Consider the following 18,730-nt stretch of genomic DNA (forward strand, 5'->3'; position numbering starts at 1 on the left):
CTGTGTTTCACTGCAGACAGTGCAGCCAATCGCTCTGCAGTAACGCCTGCGACTGAATAAGACGGCGATTCATTTTAGCAACTTGTCTTTTATTCTAGAGGTGCCCAGAGTGTCAGTAGAGCCGCGCAATCAGACCTTTACGGCAGGAAACGATGTGCAGATCAGCTGCTCGGCTAGCGGCTATCCTCCACCTCGCCTGGTCTGGACCCACAACGGCATGTTCATCACGGTGTCCAGCAGGTGAACTGATTTCCTCTCGCACAAACAGAATCAATCATTCGTCTTTATATTAATTATACAACTCAGATTTTTCAGCGCATAGAATAAATGTCGATCTTTTCAGACACAGGATGACTCCCGGTGGCTCTCTGGTTATAAAAAATATGGAGAAAAAGGATGGAGGAGCGTATGGCTGCCTGGCCAGCAACCCGGCTGGGACCCACTCAGTGACCTCCATCCTCACTTACATGGGTGAGCGCACACATTCACAGACACTGGAAGCAAACACAACATTTACTAATATATTTTATGTATCACGTGCACTGCATTGCCCTTGATTCTCTTTATGGTACTGATGTTTTTCTATTTTTTGTTTTTCTAGAGTCTCCTGTAGTGTCTGTGGCATTCAGCGAGATTCTTATTGGTGTTGGAGAAGCCACTGTGATGGCCTGTTCAGCATCTGGAATCCCCCAGCCTGAGATCTGGTGGTACAAAGGTAGCATCTCATAGGACGTGACAGGTTTAGAAAATAAAGAAAAATGGAAACCGTCAACATATTCCCACAATCAGTTTGGATTATGTATAAGTTCAACGCACAGAAAAAGATTTTTCACCAAAACACTTGTTTTTTGTTACGCTGCTGTACTTGCTCTGTTTTGTAGGCCACACAAAGCTCCGCCCATCGTCCCTCTTGGAGGTGGACACATCGGGGGGGACGCTGACCATCAAGGAGACCCAGAATGCCGACGCTGGAGATTACACCTGCTTGGCTGTCAACGCTGCTGGCACCGCATCAGGACGGATCTCTCTGAGCGTTGGAGGTGAGAGCGGGACCAAGTTCTGTTTCCTGTGCTGCATGTTGCTAATGTCGTGCGACTGAGGTTTTCTGTCTTTGCTTCTGTTTTCAGCTTTAATATTTGCTTTAAGGGGGAATTGTTTTTACCATCCAGTCCTATTGGATAGCTACAGCTCTTACTTTCTTTTCAGGAAGACTAACAAAAGTAAATTGAAATCCAAATCTGTTAAACAGAAGCAAACTCAGAGGAATTGTGGGTAGTCGTCTCTGTTTGGGACTTTATCCCCTCGGTGAACTCGTGCAGAACTGCGAAACCTTTTTCAGGGCCAGATGTATAAATGACATAAGCACATGTTCCCTGAAGATGGTGTTGTTAAAATACTTGTACCTTCACACATATTTTACACTATACACACGCTTTACTTAGATGACCTGAGTGTGACATATCTTCATGCCAAAGACAACAATAGAAGCACCGATTGAATCCTGGCAACGCTTTATTTGGAGCCTTGAAACATTGTCTTTATGTGCTATATATGAATGCGCTCTTTACCAGACCAAGAACAAAAAGTGTTTGGTTTACACCTGCAGTTAAGAAGGTTGTACAGAGGTGGATTCACATGTTTGCAAGGTTAATTGTGCAAACTGTCCGCAGTAGCTGTACGCGTGAGTCCTAGAATCGGTAACTAACCCAAAACATGCAAAAAGCACGGACAGACTGTCTTTAACGTGGATCATCTTCTACCCTTTTTGGTCTCTTCACCGCTCTAGCTGCACCCAAGTTCACCGTAGAGCCGTCGGATGTGGCTGTGGACATCGGCTTCAACGTGACCCTGCCCTGTTATGCCCGAGGTTACCCTGAACCAGAGATCGCCTGGCGGAGAGAGGACGGCTCGCCACTTTTCAACAGGCCTCGCACACATGGCACTATCTCACAGAGCAAAGGGCGTCTACAGATCACCAGTAAGATTTTTTTAAGCTGTGAATTTACAGATGACTGAAACAAATACAGTTATTTTATACCTTAATGTCCCTCTTTCCTTCAGACCTATGGGTGGGGGATGAGGGGGTTTATATTTGTGAGGCCCAGAATCAGTTTGGCAAGATCCAAACCCAGGCCAGCGTCGCTGTGACTGGATTAGGTAAGAAAAGCTTATTAAATTTCTCATTTCTTTGATACTATTATATTTTTCTGGTCTAGCACCGTAACCTCCGAATCGCTCAGTTAGCTCCGTCGCTCTCAAAACACACACATATCGGTTTCATGGCTGCTGAAGCTTCCTGTGCATCTTGGGAGTTTGTTAGAACCTTGTAAACTCTCTAATTCTGTTTCACAGCTTCTCTTTAGTGGAAAACACACTGAGCTCTTATATGTAGGCCAAAGGTTAGAAGGCAAAGACCCACCCAGATGTTATGCAGCTTCAGCTACTGCAGCTTTTCCCTACTGACAACATGCCTCACAACATTCATGGGATAAAAGAAAGTACATTCTTAATGCTTCCACAGAATGTGAGGGGAGAGGTAGCACTTTATTACCTGATCCTATAAGTAAGTCTGAGCACCTCTATAAAATCAGAAGTCTTGGCAGTTTGCTGGTGCGTTCAGGTGCGTGTTCTTCTGAGGAGTGGACTTCCCAGCAAATTCATCTTGAGGTCAAACTGTGCAAAATTCAGAGAGATTGCAAAAAACCCAGAAGCAACATATCAGACTCGGCAGTCTGTATGTTAAATGTTAAAGTTCATGACAGCACAATTAGAAAACCCTAACCCAGAGAAAGCCTCTTGTCTCTAAAAAAAAACCTGTCAGCACATCTCAGGTTTGCAAAGTTGCATCTAAACAAACCACAAGACTTTTGGATGTCCTCTGGACAGACAGGGCCAAAGTGGAGATGGCCATAATGCACAGTGCCATGTTTGATGTAAACCAAGCAGCATATCAGCACAAACGCCTCTTACCAGGTGAAAGTGGGCAACAAGACAATGATCCCAAGCACAGCAGCTACAACAGAAGAAAAGAAAAGAATCAAGGTGTTGCAATGACCTCTGTTTTCTGTTCCTTTAAGTTAAGAAAGTTTAAAGCCATCCATGCCTTTACATCATCCAAACAATCTAGTGAACCCCTCAGAGGACTCACAGATTTGCGTTTTAGTGGCAGGTAAATCACGTGTTGCAATGACCGTGAGTCCAGACATCAACCTGGCTGAAATGCTGTTGGACTGTAAGGCAGCTGTGACTAAACAAATGCCTGAACTGAACACTGCGTGTTCCAGAATTCCTCCACAACCATGTGAGACACTGATAAAGTCGACAGAAAACACTTCAGATTATTGCTGCTAAAAGTGATTCTTCAAGCTACCGACTGGTGGCGTGCATTCAGTTTTTCTCAGAAATGCATACAGTCCTGAAAACCTCGTTTTTTGCTTGGCTGTATACCAAATGCAGATGTACGGCAGTTTCTTTTGGTGTGTCCGCTGCATGTACGCGTTCCCAGGCTCATCAGGGTGGTCGTCAAATTCCCCTCACCAACACCCTGTTGTCCATCTCCTACAGATGACGTCACCACTGATTGTGTTAACACCCCAAACTGTTTCCACAAATGTGATGTTACAAGTTTGTATTTATACACATACAAAGGCGTGTGCGTGTGGTTCTAGCAGCTGTATAAACACTGTACTTACAGTATTGATGATGCAGTTGCAGGAACAGTCACTCCCTGTCCGTCATACTGTACGCACACTGAACACACCTTATAAACACTTATTGCCATCGGCGTCCTTGATTTTTACTTCTCATAACGTCCGTAAACTTGTCCAAATGGCGTCCACAGTTTCACCCGTCATCGCGATGAGTCCGGCTGTGCTGAGCGTGATCGAGGACCAGCCGATGACTCTTCCTTGCGTGCTGCTTGGTGGGAATCCGCTGCCCGAGAGGCAGTGGCTGCACAACTACGGCCTGGTGAGGACACAGAGAGGAATTAGATTTTTAAATTGTTTTCCACATCTTGCACACCTTGATTCTTGCCCTGGGTTGAATAAAGAGGATTTCATTCAACTTCTGTCAGGTGACCTCAGACCAGTATGTGTCAGTGAGGAGGGATGGCAGTCTGCATATCGAGAGAGTTCGGCTGGATGATGCCGGTGACTACACCTGCCTGGCTGAGAACGCTGTCGGGGCCGCCAACCACACCACCGCTGTCAACGTTTACGGTAGCAAACATTAGAACGCATAAAATCTCTACACAGACAAGCGCATGTTATCCTCCCACCTATCAGACATCTTTTAGGTTCAGCATTGAGATCAGCTCTAACGGGAATTGAAGAAATTGAAGAAATGCAAATAACCGAACCAAGCCTGGGCTGATATCATTAAGCACACCTGGGCTGTTTCTGCATTGATGTCTCTAAATATCATTTCATTTAATGTCTCCTTTCCACTGTGAAGGCTCTTGTGCTCAGGAACAGGAATATCTAACCCAGGAGCTGCTGAAGGAATTGTAGACTTTGAAGCAAAGTGTGTGAGAGAGTGAAACGTGTTCTCCATTTCTACTAAAATCAGCTGCTGGTAGATTCTACCGACATAAACAGGAACAGTTTGCAGCATGTATATTAAAGCAGCGGCTCCTTTAAATTAGTGGGGTTAGGTCATTTTCATGTAGGCATGCACAAATCACTTGTATTGATCTTGCAGTAAGTCATGAGAAACTGTGCAAAGTGTGCAGCCAGAACACCATGCTGTGTCTTGTATTGTGTACACTCCACGTGATGCAGTTGTTTAGCTAAATCATGTTTCCAAAAAATGTTACAAGCCTCCGAGTGATGATCTCTTCTGCAGAGTCCTTGGAGTGACAGAGTCACAAAAAAAGAGAGCGAGAGGGGAAAAAAGCACAAAAGTAAAACAGGAACATCTGTACTGAGCAGTGCATGGACAGCTTCTTTCCAGATGCTCGTGAGACACACAGGAAATCAGTGGTGGCAGTGATGTGGAGACATCCAGGCACAGATTCAACGCAGAGGACAAAATGCATGGAGTAGATTCTATAAATGCCCGATGATGAAATTCTTCCGTATCTTCTCTTGCTTTCATTTTTGCAGTGATTCCCACCATTCAGCATGGCCCTCAGGTATTCAGCACAATCGAAGGAACGCCCATCTCCCTCCCCTGCCGTGCCGCTGGAGTACCGGCTCCTGATATCACCTGGACAAAGGTGTGCATCTCTTCTCTTGAAACAGCCAAAAAAAAAAAGCCAGGTCTCTTTAAATGCTGCCAAATAATTTTCAGTGCCACACACAGAGAAGCCATATGACACAGGGATGAAAGACACAACTAATAGTTAACTGTAGCTGTTAACTAACACTTAATATTGCTCAAGTTGCATCGCAATGTCTCACCTGATGATTTGGAAGGAGTAAATAATTCCCCTTTTCCTTAAATAGCCATTTTCCCTGATTCCCTCACACTTAAAGGATCAGTTGACTCGCGTACCCGTGCACAGATGAACCTCTTTATTCTCCTGTTGGCTGTTTTATGGCTAACACAGAGAGCATTTGTGTTTGTGCGATTTGGTTGTGCGGTTTTGAACAGCGATGAGCTCAAGTTGAAACCTTCCAGATGTGGATGCATTGTTTTCCACTGCGAAGGAACAGGTTCCTGCATTGTTTTGTGTCAGAGGTCAGGATTGCACAGAGACAATAGCGCTCGATTGGAAAATGGCTCTGTGAGGGTACATGTGCATGTTTGATGTGCTGCACTATGGAATCTACCTGCGTCCATTAGCTTGCACGGTGTCTTCAGCCTTCGAGCGCTCACATTTTGAGCCAGTCTATGCATGTGGACAGTCCCTCCCTCTTTTCAGTCTTTTACACTCGTTCCTCCGAGTTGTAAAGGCCTTGCTGTTAAAGTGAACAGGGCTACAGGGACATATGAAACTAGAGCCTACTAAGTTCTGCACCAGCTGTTAAAACGTGATTCCCTCTGATTCCTTTGCTGTTTTCTATAACATCAGTCAGATGATGGCATGTTAGTGACTGCAAGGCTGAAATATGACACACTCCCGCTGCACTAACATCACACTGGCTTTGTGCTTTGGGTTTATATGATTTGTGCATTTGTAATAATTACTTCATAGCGCTGCTGCGTAACAAGCGGGCAAAGAATCTGCTTTTATATTTAAGTATTTAGTGGGTCAAACCACACTTCTTTGTCTTGGACAACAAATCAAGTGTTAAAGCTGAGCTGATGAAGTAAAATCCAGCCCTGCTGTGATTTGTGTTCTAGGGTGGGGAGCTAGTGAACTTGGGTGGTTCGGCCTTCTCGTTGAATCCTGACGGCAGCCTCCTTATTACTTCCCCTTCTGGAAATGAGACTGGAGAGTTCATCTGTACTGCTGCTAATGCTGCTGGCCATGCTTCCAGGAAGGTCCAGCTCACGGTCTATGGTAAACCTCATCACCAGCTGAAGGCTACACATAGTCTGTAAAGAAGCACGGGGGCTAAATGTAGCATTTTACGTCAAGAAATTATTGCTAAATTAAGGTTTCCGGGATCACACTGATCATTTTTTACCAAGTCCACATTCTGTGCAAACTCTAAAAGATGATACCAACAAATCACCCACATTCAAAGTCGCTTAAATCTCCTTTCCTCCTCGTGTGATGCTCAGTTTGAACCTCAGCAGGTCAGCTTGACCATATCTACATGCCTAAATGCTAGCAGCGAGGAATTAAATGTCTGTGTGTTTGATCGCCCAGTCCGACCGAGGTCCAAAGCTGGCGATGACGAACACTCAGCAGGTCCGACGAAGATGTCGGTGATCGAGGGCGAGGATGCTGTTTTGCCATGTGATGTCCACAGTGTCCCGCCTCCCATCATCAGTTGGGCCAAAGAGAGGCAACTAATCTCTCCGTACTCTCCCAGGTAAACACATACACATGTACACGACTTTATTCTGCCATTTTCATGAAAGTCACACCAGACAAAATCACCTTCTACACCCGTGTCAATGACACATTTGCTTAAGTTTGGCTAAAATCACATTATCTTGGTTTTAACCTCAATGAGAGAGCTTGATTTGTTGTTTAAAGGAGAACCTACATACACTGTAATCTACAATGGAGTGCTTTGTCAACCGTTTATGACCTCAGGGCATAGTTTGTGGTTTTCTAAGATGACTGAGTAATCATACTCCTCCCTGTGATCTGTTGCTCCTACTATGCGCCTGGCAAACTGACTATAATTATGGTTGATGGTGGATTAGTAAGAATTACCAAAGTGTCTTTTTTTATGTAATAACCGAATAAGTCACTGAGTGGAAACTGTAAGTGTGTGAGTGCGTTTGAGGTTTCTTTTCTTAATATTTCTAAATTTGCAGCCATGCGTTTCACCCAGACTGTTTGGTTTTTAAGTATGTTCTTGTTTCTTCCAGACATGCAAAGCTTCCCTCTGGGTCTATGAAGATCTTAGAGACCAGGCTGTCAGACAGTGGACTCTATGTGTGCGTTGCTTCCAATATTGCTGGAAACTTAACGCAATCCATTGAGCTGAGCATTCTGGGTAAGTTTAGAAGATTAAAAATCTATGATGAGTGTAAAGATTCCTGACGTCTAATGTAAAAACTGTCAAAATATCAGAGTGAACTATGCAACCACCTGCATGAAAATAGATAACTGAACATATACAGTGTGTGATATCCATTTCTCAGATTTCAGACAGTCAAACTACTCATTCAGTACTCACAATTACCTAAATGAGAGGTGCAGCTCAGACATAATATCACCTGGGATTACATAGTTCACAGCCACACACATAATCTATAGTAACTCCTGGGCTGAAGTTCCTGCACTAAATATCATGCAGCTTCAGGTGAGGCAGAAGAAAAGCTTGGCAAATCATGTCCTTTCTACTGCAGTGCCCCCGAGTATTCATGCTGGCCCCCGGGTAATGAAGGTGCAGGTGGGTCACCCTGTGGAGCTGCCATGTGTGGTGAAGGGATTCCCAAAGCCCGTGCTAATCTGGACCAAGGATGGTAGAAGATACCCGGTGTCACCTGATGGCAGTCTGGCCTTGACCAATGTGGGACTGGATGATGAAGGAACCTACACTTGCGCAGCGACCAACACTGCAGGCAGAGATGAGGCTCGAGTTCAGCTTGTAGTTCAAGGTTGGCAACTTACAGTTTTACTCTACCGCTCAATTTTAAGACGCTCCATACTCAAACTGTTATAGATGCTTTGGAGTGTGTGTGATATGTTTGATTGTGTGTTTGCATCTTTTCAGTGCCCCCCGTTGTTGAAGTACTGGAGCCCCCCTTCAACAGTCCTCTGCAGGAGAGGGTTGCTAATCAGCGTATCGCCTTCCCCTGCCCTGCCAAAGGTGCCGTATTACCATCTCTTAGCTTTCAGTTCGCAAACAAGGATCACAACCAAATGCAAATGAAAGCACGTCTGTTCATAATGAAGCAACAAGCAAGGCAAGGGGCTGTGGTTTAGGGTTCTTCCTGTTAAAAGGACGTTTTGACTTCCCACTTTCCCCAAGTGATTGTTCATAGGGATTTGTCAACCTTTCTCCCTATTATTGTCGGGTCTTTGACTTTCAATATGAAGGTGAAGATTGTTGTGATTTGCTGCTATAAAAATAAGTAAATTGTATTGAACTGAGGGCCCGGGCCAGCTCGTGAGCCCGGCACCTGTGAGAGTGAATGACAAAGTGCATGCACCAGTTTGGTGCATTTATTAAAAAGAGTACAGTGCAGATTTTCTGTTGCAGGAGCGCAAACACAGAACAACTTTGGAATTCTTTTGCGAGTGTTCCTGTCTCCATCCCTTCTTCAGGTCTTCCCAAACCAGTGATTCGCTGGTTGCGTAATGGCCAGGAGCTGACAGGTAATGAGCCTGGCGTGTCCATCCTAGAGGACGGTACGCTGCTGATTCTGGCCTCTGTTTCACCGATGGATAATGGAGAGTACGTCTGTACCGCTGCCAACGACGCTGGATCCACTGAGAGGAAGTACCAGCTCAAAGTCAACGGTGACTGACCTGTTCTTTAAGTATTTTGCACCTCTAGTTCAAAAATAAAATTCCTACATTTCATAATATACTCATTACCTTTGGCACCTCCACAGTACCCCCAGATTTCCGTGACAGAGAAACATCCGGCAACCTGTCAGTGGTCCTGAGCCAGCCCACCAGCTTGGTGTGTGACGTCACAGGAACTCCAACGCCTGTCGTCACCTGGTACAAGGATGGAGCTCCTGTATGTGAATAATTGATTATATTGAATGGAAACAAAGACATATATTATTTTGCCATGTGTGTAAAGGTTACACCTTTAAAAGACAGGTACATAAATCAAATACACACACTGAGCGCTTTAAATTGCATGAGCCAAATTTAACCTGGGGTCATGAGACTGTGGTCTCTTTTTACATGAGAACAAGTAATGAGAAATTATAATGATGGAAGCCTTAAGCCTTGAAAGACTTAATGTGCTCTGATCACAGGGTGCGATGTCCAAGAGAACAGACTGTAAATGTGTGTGGAGCCTGTGTGCGTCCATGTGTGTGTGTAACAAAGACCTGCCAAAGAAGCCTTGGTTTCAATATGCTCAAAGCTGCAATGACAGAATAATAATGATAAACTGAGGGGAGAACAGAGCATCATCACACACTTTGCTGTCACGTCCCAGTTAGTTGGCTGCTTTTTGTTCCTTTGGCTGCTGAATGTTTTTCCCTGTCAGGCACAGATGGTGAAATCAGAACTTTAATCCACTAATTACGAGTAATCTAAATCTACGCTCTTCTCTCCGAATGTTTTCTTGAACTGCACACTTTTTGTGTTTTGTATACATTTTAAATTAGGTTTCTCTCTGTAGACCGCAGCCACTTTCAAATCTGCTGAGAAACGTATCAGCAGCTCGTTTTTTGTTTTTGTTTAGATCCTATTACAACGACGTTACACTGTGATTTTATTTATGCTGATCGACAGGTAGTTGCAAGTAGTGACATTCAGATTGCTGATATGGGAAAAACTCTGAGACTGCTGAAGGCAGAAACAGCAGACGCAGGCAGCTACAGCTGTGAAGCCATCAACGTCGCAGGAAACGCCGAAAGAAGCTTTTTTTTGGATGTGCTTGGTGAGTAAAGACAGTCGGTGGCGACGCGCAAAGACTATTCTGTGCTGCAGGTTAATGCAATCCTGTCTCCTAGATTTACCCACAATTCTCAGTTCGGTACAATTAATTCAGAGCTGCGTTAAAAAAGTATTTAGACCAAAAACGAGAGAACATATGATATACAGTGCTCTCTTCCTGATTGTTACTTTCTGAATTTTAATATACTTAAAAAAAATCTTTTTGATAAGTTTGATAAATCTAAATGTTAAAATAAGAGCTGCTCAGCTTGTGGACGTGCAGAACTTGTCAGATATTGGCAACATTACTGCAGCAGAATAAGAAACTTGTAGTTGTACTATTAAAGCCATTTTTTCTCTCTTGGCTCCTTAGTCCCACCAACAATTATAGGTTCGGGCTCTCCTCAAGATGTTTCAGCAATTATCAAACAAGCTGTCTCTCTTGAGTGCGAGGTGCAGGGAATCCCTTTTCCTGCTATCCAGTGGTCCAAGGACAGGAAGTAAGCGTGCTCTGAAATGAAAAGAAATGAAGTTGGCTGAACATTCATTGGTCAGTACTTCCTGTTCTCATTCTTATTCTTAATCCTTTCTAGGCCGGTGTTTCTCGGTGATCCCAATCTGGAGGTCACAAACAGGGGTCAGGTTCTGAGAATAAAAAGTGCCCGTCTTGGAGATCAGGCCCGCTACCAGTGTAGTGCCACGAATACAGCTGGGAAACAGTCCAAGGACTTTAACCTTAGTGTCTATGGTTAGTGTGTAATCCTAAGCAAAGTAAATTTTCTAATGTAAATACAGCACCGTGTCTTGTCTTGAGCCACCCATCATTTCCAGAGAAATAGAAAATAGGTGGATAGATGCAGTTATTTATGGAAAAGTGTGCAAACATACATGGAAGTACAGTATGTGGGGCCAAAACGAGCTTCAGGAATCACCCTGGCGCTTTAAAAATACAGTTTTATGCTGTCAAACTGTGGAATTTTTTTTTATAGTTTTGTTGCTAAGCTGTCTGTCGTGTGTAGAAATATGTGTATAATTCAGGGTTATGTGCCTTGGTCGTGTACAAGGACTTGACTGAAAATGAGTGAAAAAGCAGCCAAAACTTTGAAAGACCTTCAGAAATCCTGGAGAACTGCTGCTCAGGAAAATCAGGCTCCGCAGCAGCAAAACGTAAAGAAATGAGTGGTGGTTCAAGACTTATGCACACTACTGTATACTGTGCATAAATCTTTTAGCACAATTAACATGGACAAACGTAGCTGAATTACAAATTTCAGTATGTTTATATGTTTATTTCAGTGCCCCCCTCCATCAAAGGAGGTAATGTCACCACAGAGGTGACGGCACTGCTGGATACTGCGGTAACTCTGGAGTGTGAGGCACGTGGGGTGCCGCTTCCCTCCATAACCTGGCACCGAAAAGGAGAGATCGTCCTGTCCAGCCGTCAGGCTCAACATGTAGAGCGAGGCCGCTACTTGAAGATCGTTCGTGCACAGGCCTCTGATGCTGGACAGTACACGTGTAAGGTGACCAGCGTGGCTGGGAGCGCTGAGAAAAGCTACACGCTGGACGTCTACTGTAAGAGCCAGAAATGATATCGACACACATCTTTGTGTTCACTGTGTTTTGTGTCAGCTTAAAGTAACAGCTGTTAAAAATTAATTTAAATGATGTTGTTTACAACAAGTCCAGAACAAGTCCTGGAAATGAAAACTGCCATCATCTCTGTGTTTAGAAAACCCTTTATTGGCTCTGAAGCTTAATTTGGTGATTTAGCATAAACCAGATGTAAGTTCTGCCTGATAAAAGCCTGAAATGTGTCAAATGCAAATAAGATTTTAAACCTTTGTCACGTTCTCTTCTTTCCGTGGCGGACCTCCCTGTGCAGTGCCTCCCACAGTCACAGGCGGGGATAAAGGGCCCATCAAAAGGAAAGTGGTTCTCAGTAAATCTCTGATCCTGGAGTGTGAGGCTGGAGGACACCCTCCACCTTCTCTTACGTGGCTGAAGGATGGAGTCCCTGTACGCGATGGGGCAAGTGTCCGTGTGCTCGAGCAGGGAAAGAAACTAGAAATCCCCTCGGCCGCCGTCTCAGACTCGGGACACTACATCTGCGTGGCTACGAGCATCGCCGGGGAGAAGGAGGTCAAATATGATGTCAGAGTTTTAGGTATAAACACACAGAAAATCGCTGATTTCTGGTATAACTACATCACTTTCCATTTTCTTCTTAGAGTGCTATCCCAGCTGTCATTATAGTGATTTTTCACAGATCACCCAAACTACAGCTGATGGGGAAACACCTGGGATATTTCTATCCATCCAAAATGCACACAATGCATTTTTAAGTCATGCACATGATACTGTTTGTAGGAAGTTGACCTGCTTGTTTGCTTGCATGTTATCCCAGGAAGTGTTTGGTCTGGCTTTGTTGTTCGTTCCACACCGATTTCTTTACTATATCCAAATTAGTGTTTTTGCTTTGAGAAAATTTAGTCTACTTAAGGTTTATTGGTAATGGAATTCAACATTTAATTCTGCCAAGTAGAAACATCACAGGAAAAAAAGTGTGATCTAAACTGGCCGCTCAGTTGCATGTGTTTCATAACTGGTAAGAACGAGGACTAAGTACAGTCGACTTACCGACGTGATGCTGTCATTTATGGAGTAAATGTAAATGCCTGTGAGAAAGACATTCATCTCCTCTGGGTACCAAACAAGCGTCATTGCACAGCTGTGCCTTTAATAGAAATGCATTATAGCATTATGTAGCTTGCTATCGCCAGTGTGTGAATGGGTGAATGACTGAATGTAGTGTAAAGCGCTTTGGGGTCCTATGGACTAGAAAAGCGCTATACAAATGCAGGCCATTTACCATTATTTCAAAGACGCTGCTGACAGGAAGTGTATTTTCTGAATTTGTACTTGCTAACAGAAAATCGGCGACTGCAGCCTGTCAGGTTTGCTCTTTAACTGTCTGACAGCTGAGAAAAGCGTCACGCCGTTGTCGGCAGGATTCGAACCTGCGCGGGGAGACCCCAATGGATTTCTAGTCCATCGCCTTAACCACTCGGCCACGACAACTCATGTTGAGCCGATGCTCTCGTGTTCTGCTGATTCTTATCTGCAGTGTCCTGTCACTTCACTGTGGGTTTGATCTATCTGGCCTCACATATGCTAGAAATATTTGTCAGAGTTTATTCTATTGAGCATAAACTGAAATGTCAGGAAAATGAATTAAAAAAAAGATGATTTTCACTCTTAGTTCCTCCTTTCATCGATGGATCTGATAATGTGACGGTCACCACAGTTATACTTAACACACCTTTGGAGCTCGAGTGTCACACCGCAGGAACACCTACACCTGTAATCACGTAAGAGCTCGTCTATTGCTCACAGTTAAACAAATGCAAACAGGCCTTATTGAAAGTCACTGTAAAGTTAATTCCTTCCCAGGTGGCATAAGGACGGAAAGCTATTGCGACAGGGTGAAGGATTATGGATCGCAGCCGGTGGGCGACGCCTAGTCATCTCTCGCGCTCAGGTCTCTGACACAGCTCTCTTTCAGTGTGTGGCCACCAATGAGGCAGGAAACCATAATAAGGACTTCAGTGTGGTTGTCCAAGGTAAAACAAAGAAACTTACTTTAAAATTAAAAAGACCCATCTCAGTATCTTTTAAATGTAAATGGCTTTACCTAAACTCTAGTTGCAAGCTGCAGCAAAATCTCGCTTTACCTTTTTTAAATTTCCTGGTTCCTCATTTTCAGTTGTAAAATGTTTCCAAGGATAAAAACATGCCCTCTGTACCTCTGCAGTTCCTCCATCCATCCGTACCAATGGACCTACTGAACGTTCAGTGATTCTCCACAAGCCCGTGAGTCTGGACTGTGTCTCCAGTGGAATTCCTCCTCCAACCATTACCTGGCTTAAAAATGGACGACCAGTCGACGCAACTAGTGAGCACCTGCAGGTTGGTCCCTTAATTGTCTGACATTTTCAAGCTATTCACTTTAAAATCAATCATCACTGAAGCATGAACTTCTTCAGGTGAACCATAGATCCATACATGCTGTATATCTGCAGCCAAACCTAGATTCTCCCTCTCTCCTTGATGCAATTCAAATTATTACTTATTTTTATACACAGTGCTTTCAGTATGGAAACACAGCTCATTTCTCTATATTTTACTTTTGAGGAGCCAGACTTTCTTGTAATTTTGTATCTATATGTAACAAACAAAGTAGCAAACAACCACTTTATAAAATGTATCTTTATAACTTTGTTACAAGAAGCCTGAATCTGCAACAAATGTCAAAAACAAGTTTTTGAGTATTTTTGCAAAAAGCAACATCATTACCAAAGAGTTCTAATCTGAAAACTGGACATATCTCAGAATATCCTCAAAAATGTTTGGAAACTAGACAAGAACTGTCAGGCTTCACAACTATCCACAACAGATGAACAGTATCCGAAAGTTTTGTCCTAAGAAACAGGAAGAAATCCCACAAAGAGCCGACACAGGACCTGAGAGATGCATCTGGCTCGTCAGGTGATCCGTCTGCCTTCATCTTTTGGGGGCTGGTGTTGGGGATCTTGTCAAAACTCACATACCTTCTCGAAAACATGTGATTGGCAACATTTTCATCTGACAATGATCCCGAGCACATTGTCAGTGCAGTGAAAGCAGACCTGGACAGAAAAACACACAGTGGGAGATTATCAGTCATGGACTGGCCTCCCCGGAACCCAGACCTCAACATTACTGAAGCGGTGTGGGATCATGTTGACAGACAATCCAACAAAAGGCAGCCAACATCCACAGAAGAGCTTTCAAGAAGCTGGGCTATTATTCCTGTTATGATGAAGAATAAAGCTGGTCACACCAAATATTGACTTTCACACTCATTCGCCTGCTTTCGCTTCATATACTGCATTTCCATGTATGTTTGCACATTTCAATAAATCACATATTTCTCAAATTTCCTAGCAAAAAGTAAGGAGGTGGGGCTTAAGGCTTAAGAGTACTAACAGGTTAGAAGAAGAAGAAGCAGAAGCAGCAGAAAGCGATTCATTCTTATTCTTCACTGCTCAGTAATTACCAATCTGAATTCTCTGTATCTGCCACAGCTGGAGTCAGCAGGCAGGACACTAAAGATTACAGAGGCAAGACTGGAGGATTCTGGGAAATTCACTTGCCTGGCCACTAACGCAGCTGGTGAAGCTCAGCAGCACATAAGACTCAGCGTCCACGGTAACTTACTTATGGATATACAAATCACTCGCTCTGCATGTTTGTCTCGCTTATCTTCCTCCTCCTATATCCAGAGTTGATAATAATAAGCTGTTGTTTCTGGGTGTAATTCTGTTTGTGTCCCTCAGAGCCTCCCAGTATCCCGTCCTCTGGAGAGACCATTAACCAGACCATTCTGTCAGGCTTTTCCACTGAGCTCGAGTGCAAGGCCGCGGGCAGCCCATTACCTGGTAAGACTGTTCACTAACAACCTCCTCAGTCCCACTGTGCGCACTCAAAGCCTTTACAGTGTAGTTTTCCTACAAACAGCTTCAGCTTCTTCCCTCTCCTTCTTTTTCCATTTGGATGATCTAAACACTCAAAGATGTGCTACATATAAATTCATGTGTAACTAGGTTCTTATTGTAAAATCACTTTCTTCATTGTTAGAGGAAGTGTTACAGTACAGCAATTTAGTATCTATGTAACCATAACTGGGCAACGGAAATTCTTTATCAACTTTAAAAATTCTAAAAAAAATGTAAAAATTACAATTCTTTATAATAAACTTTGATTTTTAGTCCAACATTTATTTTATTTGCTATTGTCTTCAGATTTTAAATAAACTCAAACCCTCATTAATCTCTTTTAAGCCTAGTTTTCTGTTTAATAGTTCTTTTGCTGAAAGTATTTTTGATATCCTTCGTGCCTTAGCTATCACTTGGTACAAAGATGGCCGACCTCTGACCAGTGCAGCTGGTGTGACGTTACGGAAGCGTGGCCAGATGCTGGAGATTGAACGAGCACAGCTGTCCGATGCTGGCATATACAGATGTGTCGCTGTGAACCTGGCTGGAGCTGCTGAGATATCTCACAGACTTCAGGTCCTCGGTGGGTGGCTTTCTCATTAATTAAGCAGAAGTATGCTGAACTTTTTGGTTGTTCGTGAGTAATACTATCTCTATAAGTTAGAGATTAGTCGCTGACAGATGATGACAATATGCGGATAGCTGAAAAACAAAAACAACTCCAGTGGCGTTGCAGATCGTCACTGACTGAGTGCTTTATCCTCGTGCCTTGCAGTGCCCCCGGTCATCTCCAGCCGAGGCGGTACGGTAACTGTTGTGGTGAATGAAGCCGTCAGGTTGGAGTGTGAGGCTACAGGGGTTCCTGCTCCCAGTATCACATGGCTCAAAGATGGCAGCCCTGTGGCAAGTGTTTCACATGGCATACAGGTGACATCACTACATTCATGCTTAGTGCTTTGTGCCGGATCATTCCAGAGATCTGTTGTGATGCAAAATGCGAGGTGACGTTATCCTCAGGTTATGTTGAACATTGCAGGTGTGCGGAAGCTCTGTGTTAGATAATAATAAAAGTCTTCTGCAGACCTTTTAACGACTGTGTGCTGTGAGTCTGTGCGTGAGCCGAGCACCGTGACGTGACCTCTGCTCTGTTTCCGTCGGCCTGTCAGGTGTTTGCTGGTGGCAGAGTGCTGTCCCTGGATAGCGCACAGGTTAGCGACACAGGCAGGTACACCTGTGTGGCTGTCAACGCTGGAGGAGAACAGCACAGAGACTATGACCTGAAGGTTTATGGTGAGAACATGAACAGCTGTTGTTGCATACATGTACCTATATGGTATCATATGGTAAACAGCATGTATAGTACTTTTTTTTTTTAAATCCTTTATTCGTTTTGTTTTTTTTAGAAAAGTGTCTGACATCATTTGCAGTCCCCAGCTTAGGTTAACTGGTGGCTCTAAATTTGCCATCGGTGTGAATTTGTGTAACAGTCTGTGTTAGCTTTGTGACACTGATGACCTGTCCAGGGTGCATACTGCCTCTTGCCATATGGCTCCAGTCCCACCATTAACCTGAATTGGATAAGCAGAAGATGATGCATGATGAATGCATGTTCATTAGGTTCAAATAAATGCATATCCATGAAATATGAATCAATTCAAATAACTTATTGTTTATACTAAAGACACAAGTATCTGTATTTTACCGTATAAATATAAAATAGTTTTAAAAACAGATTTATCCGTCCATCCATCCAAGGTTTTGACTTTCACCTGTTTATTTGTGGATCACTAATGTTGCCTTTTTAAAAAGCTTTAACATCATAGTGCACTCTCTCGTTACATGCCCTGGTTCTTCTCTTTAGAGTTTAATCGTACTCATGCATGTTACGGCTGCTCCTTCTCAGCTGCTTTGTTTTGCTAACTAATGGTTATGACTGACTGTCAAATGTCTTACAGCAGAAACCAGACTGAGCACCAGGCTGTGAATTATAATACAGAAACAATATCTGGCAAGAGCCTTGAGCAAAGCATGTGCGTGTAGAGGAAGTGCGGCTTGACTGAGTTTAGCGTTTCAATAAACGCTGTCAGCCTCCTGAACAGAGCCGAGCTTGATGGCGACTCAGCTGTTATACAAGTCTAATCAAAGCTAATGTCACTGAGGTAATAGGAAACATGTCATCTTACATACATGGGATTGTAGAGTCTGTGTTTGGATCTTTGTTCGTATATGCATGCAGAATGCAAACATCCACATGATGCGAGTTTCCTCGCAGAGATCAAAAAGAAAGGAGGGAAAAAGAACTTGTCCACTGAAGTGAAGGCAGATTTGTTGTGGTAATTGGTACCATTCTTCAGCTGATAGCCTATTCCCGTCCTTCTCCGATGACTTGGGCTCTGTCTGAACAGCGACCACAGTTGAAGGGACATTGGCCTGCTGTCATTTTCTAAATAAGAGCCGACTGTCTTCTGAAAAACTTGTAAACAGAGGCTTAAACAAAACGCCTTTCATCTCATATATTCTGGGATTTCTGCCTCCTGTTAAAATAATTACATTATTATTCCCAGAGAAATGATTTCCTGAGCTACTTCAAAGTCAGTTCATTTCATAGGCGTGTGCTTTCGTTGCACAGATGCTCAGTGGCAAATACACATCCTGTCCAGAACTTCTTGAAATTGCTGGAAATCAAAGCAACGGCCATCCAACTGGTATTTTTTAATCCCTACTCATTTTCCATCTCAGTGCATGTTAGCAATTCCCAGTGACGTTAGCTTTCATAACCTTCTGGGAAACGAAGAAACTCAGATTTATAATGTCACTAAAATATGTTGAACTGGTTTAATGATGCCGTCATAACCCAGGATGCAATTGGAGCTTAAAGAGCACCAGATGCACAACAAACAGCGCCTGTGCTGCTCAGGAAGCAATTATATTGTTTACCCATGAGGTAATCTAACAAGTTTAGTGTGCTTTGTGGGACAAAGCAGCACTTTCACAACAGCGCACCCTTAATACAAAAGATTTACTCCGAATCATGTCATTTAAATGATTTCATCCCAGA

At 43.5% G+C, this 18,730-nt stretch overlaps 1 protein-coding gene and 1 non-coding gene across 2 annotated transcripts in view; one reads left to right on the top strand and one right to left on the bottom strand.

The window, feature by feature from the left end:
* hmcn1 (hemicentin 1) overlaps positions 1-18,730 on the top strand; it is an 87,245-nt gene that overhangs the window by 39,165 nt on the left and 29,350 nt on the right. The window contains exons 12-40 of the mRNA XM_085251300.1: positions 99-240; positions 344-471; positions 602-715; positions 882-1,040; positions 1,787-1,978; positions 2,062-2,157; positions 3,842-3,969; positions 4,076-4,220; positions 5,106-5,218; positions 6,289-6,448; positions 6,761-6,926; positions 7,435-7,562; positions 7,918-8,169; positions 8,286-8,381; positions 8,840-9,034; positions 9,130-9,260; positions 9,992-10,139; positions 10,509-10,635; positions 10,729-10,883; positions 11,432-11,710; positions 12,021-12,302; positions 13,398-13,506; positions 13,589-13,758; positions 13,950-14,104; positions 15,262-15,385; positions 15,514-15,615; positions 16,079-16,255; positions 16,448-16,599; positions 16,839-16,962. Of these exons, the coding sequence (XP_085107426.1) occupies positions 99-240; positions 344-471; positions 602-715; positions 882-1,040; positions 1,787-1,978; positions 2,062-2,157; positions 3,842-3,969; positions 4,076-4,220; positions 5,106-5,218; positions 6,289-6,448; positions 6,761-6,926; positions 7,435-7,562; positions 7,918-8,169; positions 8,286-8,381; positions 8,840-9,034; positions 9,130-9,260; positions 9,992-10,139; positions 10,509-10,635; positions 10,729-10,883; positions 11,432-11,710; positions 12,021-12,302; positions 13,398-13,506; positions 13,589-13,758; positions 13,950-14,104; positions 15,262-15,385; positions 15,514-15,615; positions 16,079-16,255; positions 16,448-16,599; positions 16,839-16,962 (4,449 nt within the window). The remainder of the gene's footprint in view (positions 1-98; positions 241-343; positions 472-601; positions 716-881; positions 1,041-1,786; positions 1,979-2,061; positions 2,158-3,841; positions 3,970-4,075; positions 4,221-5,105; positions 5,219-6,288; positions 6,449-6,760; positions 6,927-7,434; positions 7,563-7,917; positions 8,170-8,285; positions 8,382-8,839; positions 9,035-9,129; positions 9,261-9,991; positions 10,140-10,508; positions 10,636-10,728; positions 10,884-11,431; positions 11,711-12,020; positions 12,303-13,397; positions 13,507-13,588; positions 13,759-13,949; positions 14,105-15,261; positions 15,386-15,513; positions 15,616-16,078; positions 16,256-16,447; positions 16,600-16,838; positions 16,963-18,730) is intronic.
* Positions 13,135-13,216, bottom strand: trnas-aga (transfer RNA serine (anticodon AGA)). Its single transcript has one exon. It is a non-coding gene; the product is annotated as a tRNA-Ser (tRNA).

This window comes from Mchenga conophoros, linkage group LG17 (assembly GCF_057382185.1).
Source record: "Mchenga conophoros isolate Kocher_MC1m ecotype Shallow Benthic linkage group LG17, M_conophoros_male_GT1.1, whole genome shotgun sequence".
Lineage (NCBI taxonomy): Eukaryota > Metazoa > Chordata > Actinopteri > Cichliformes > Cichlidae > Mchenga > Mchenga conophoros.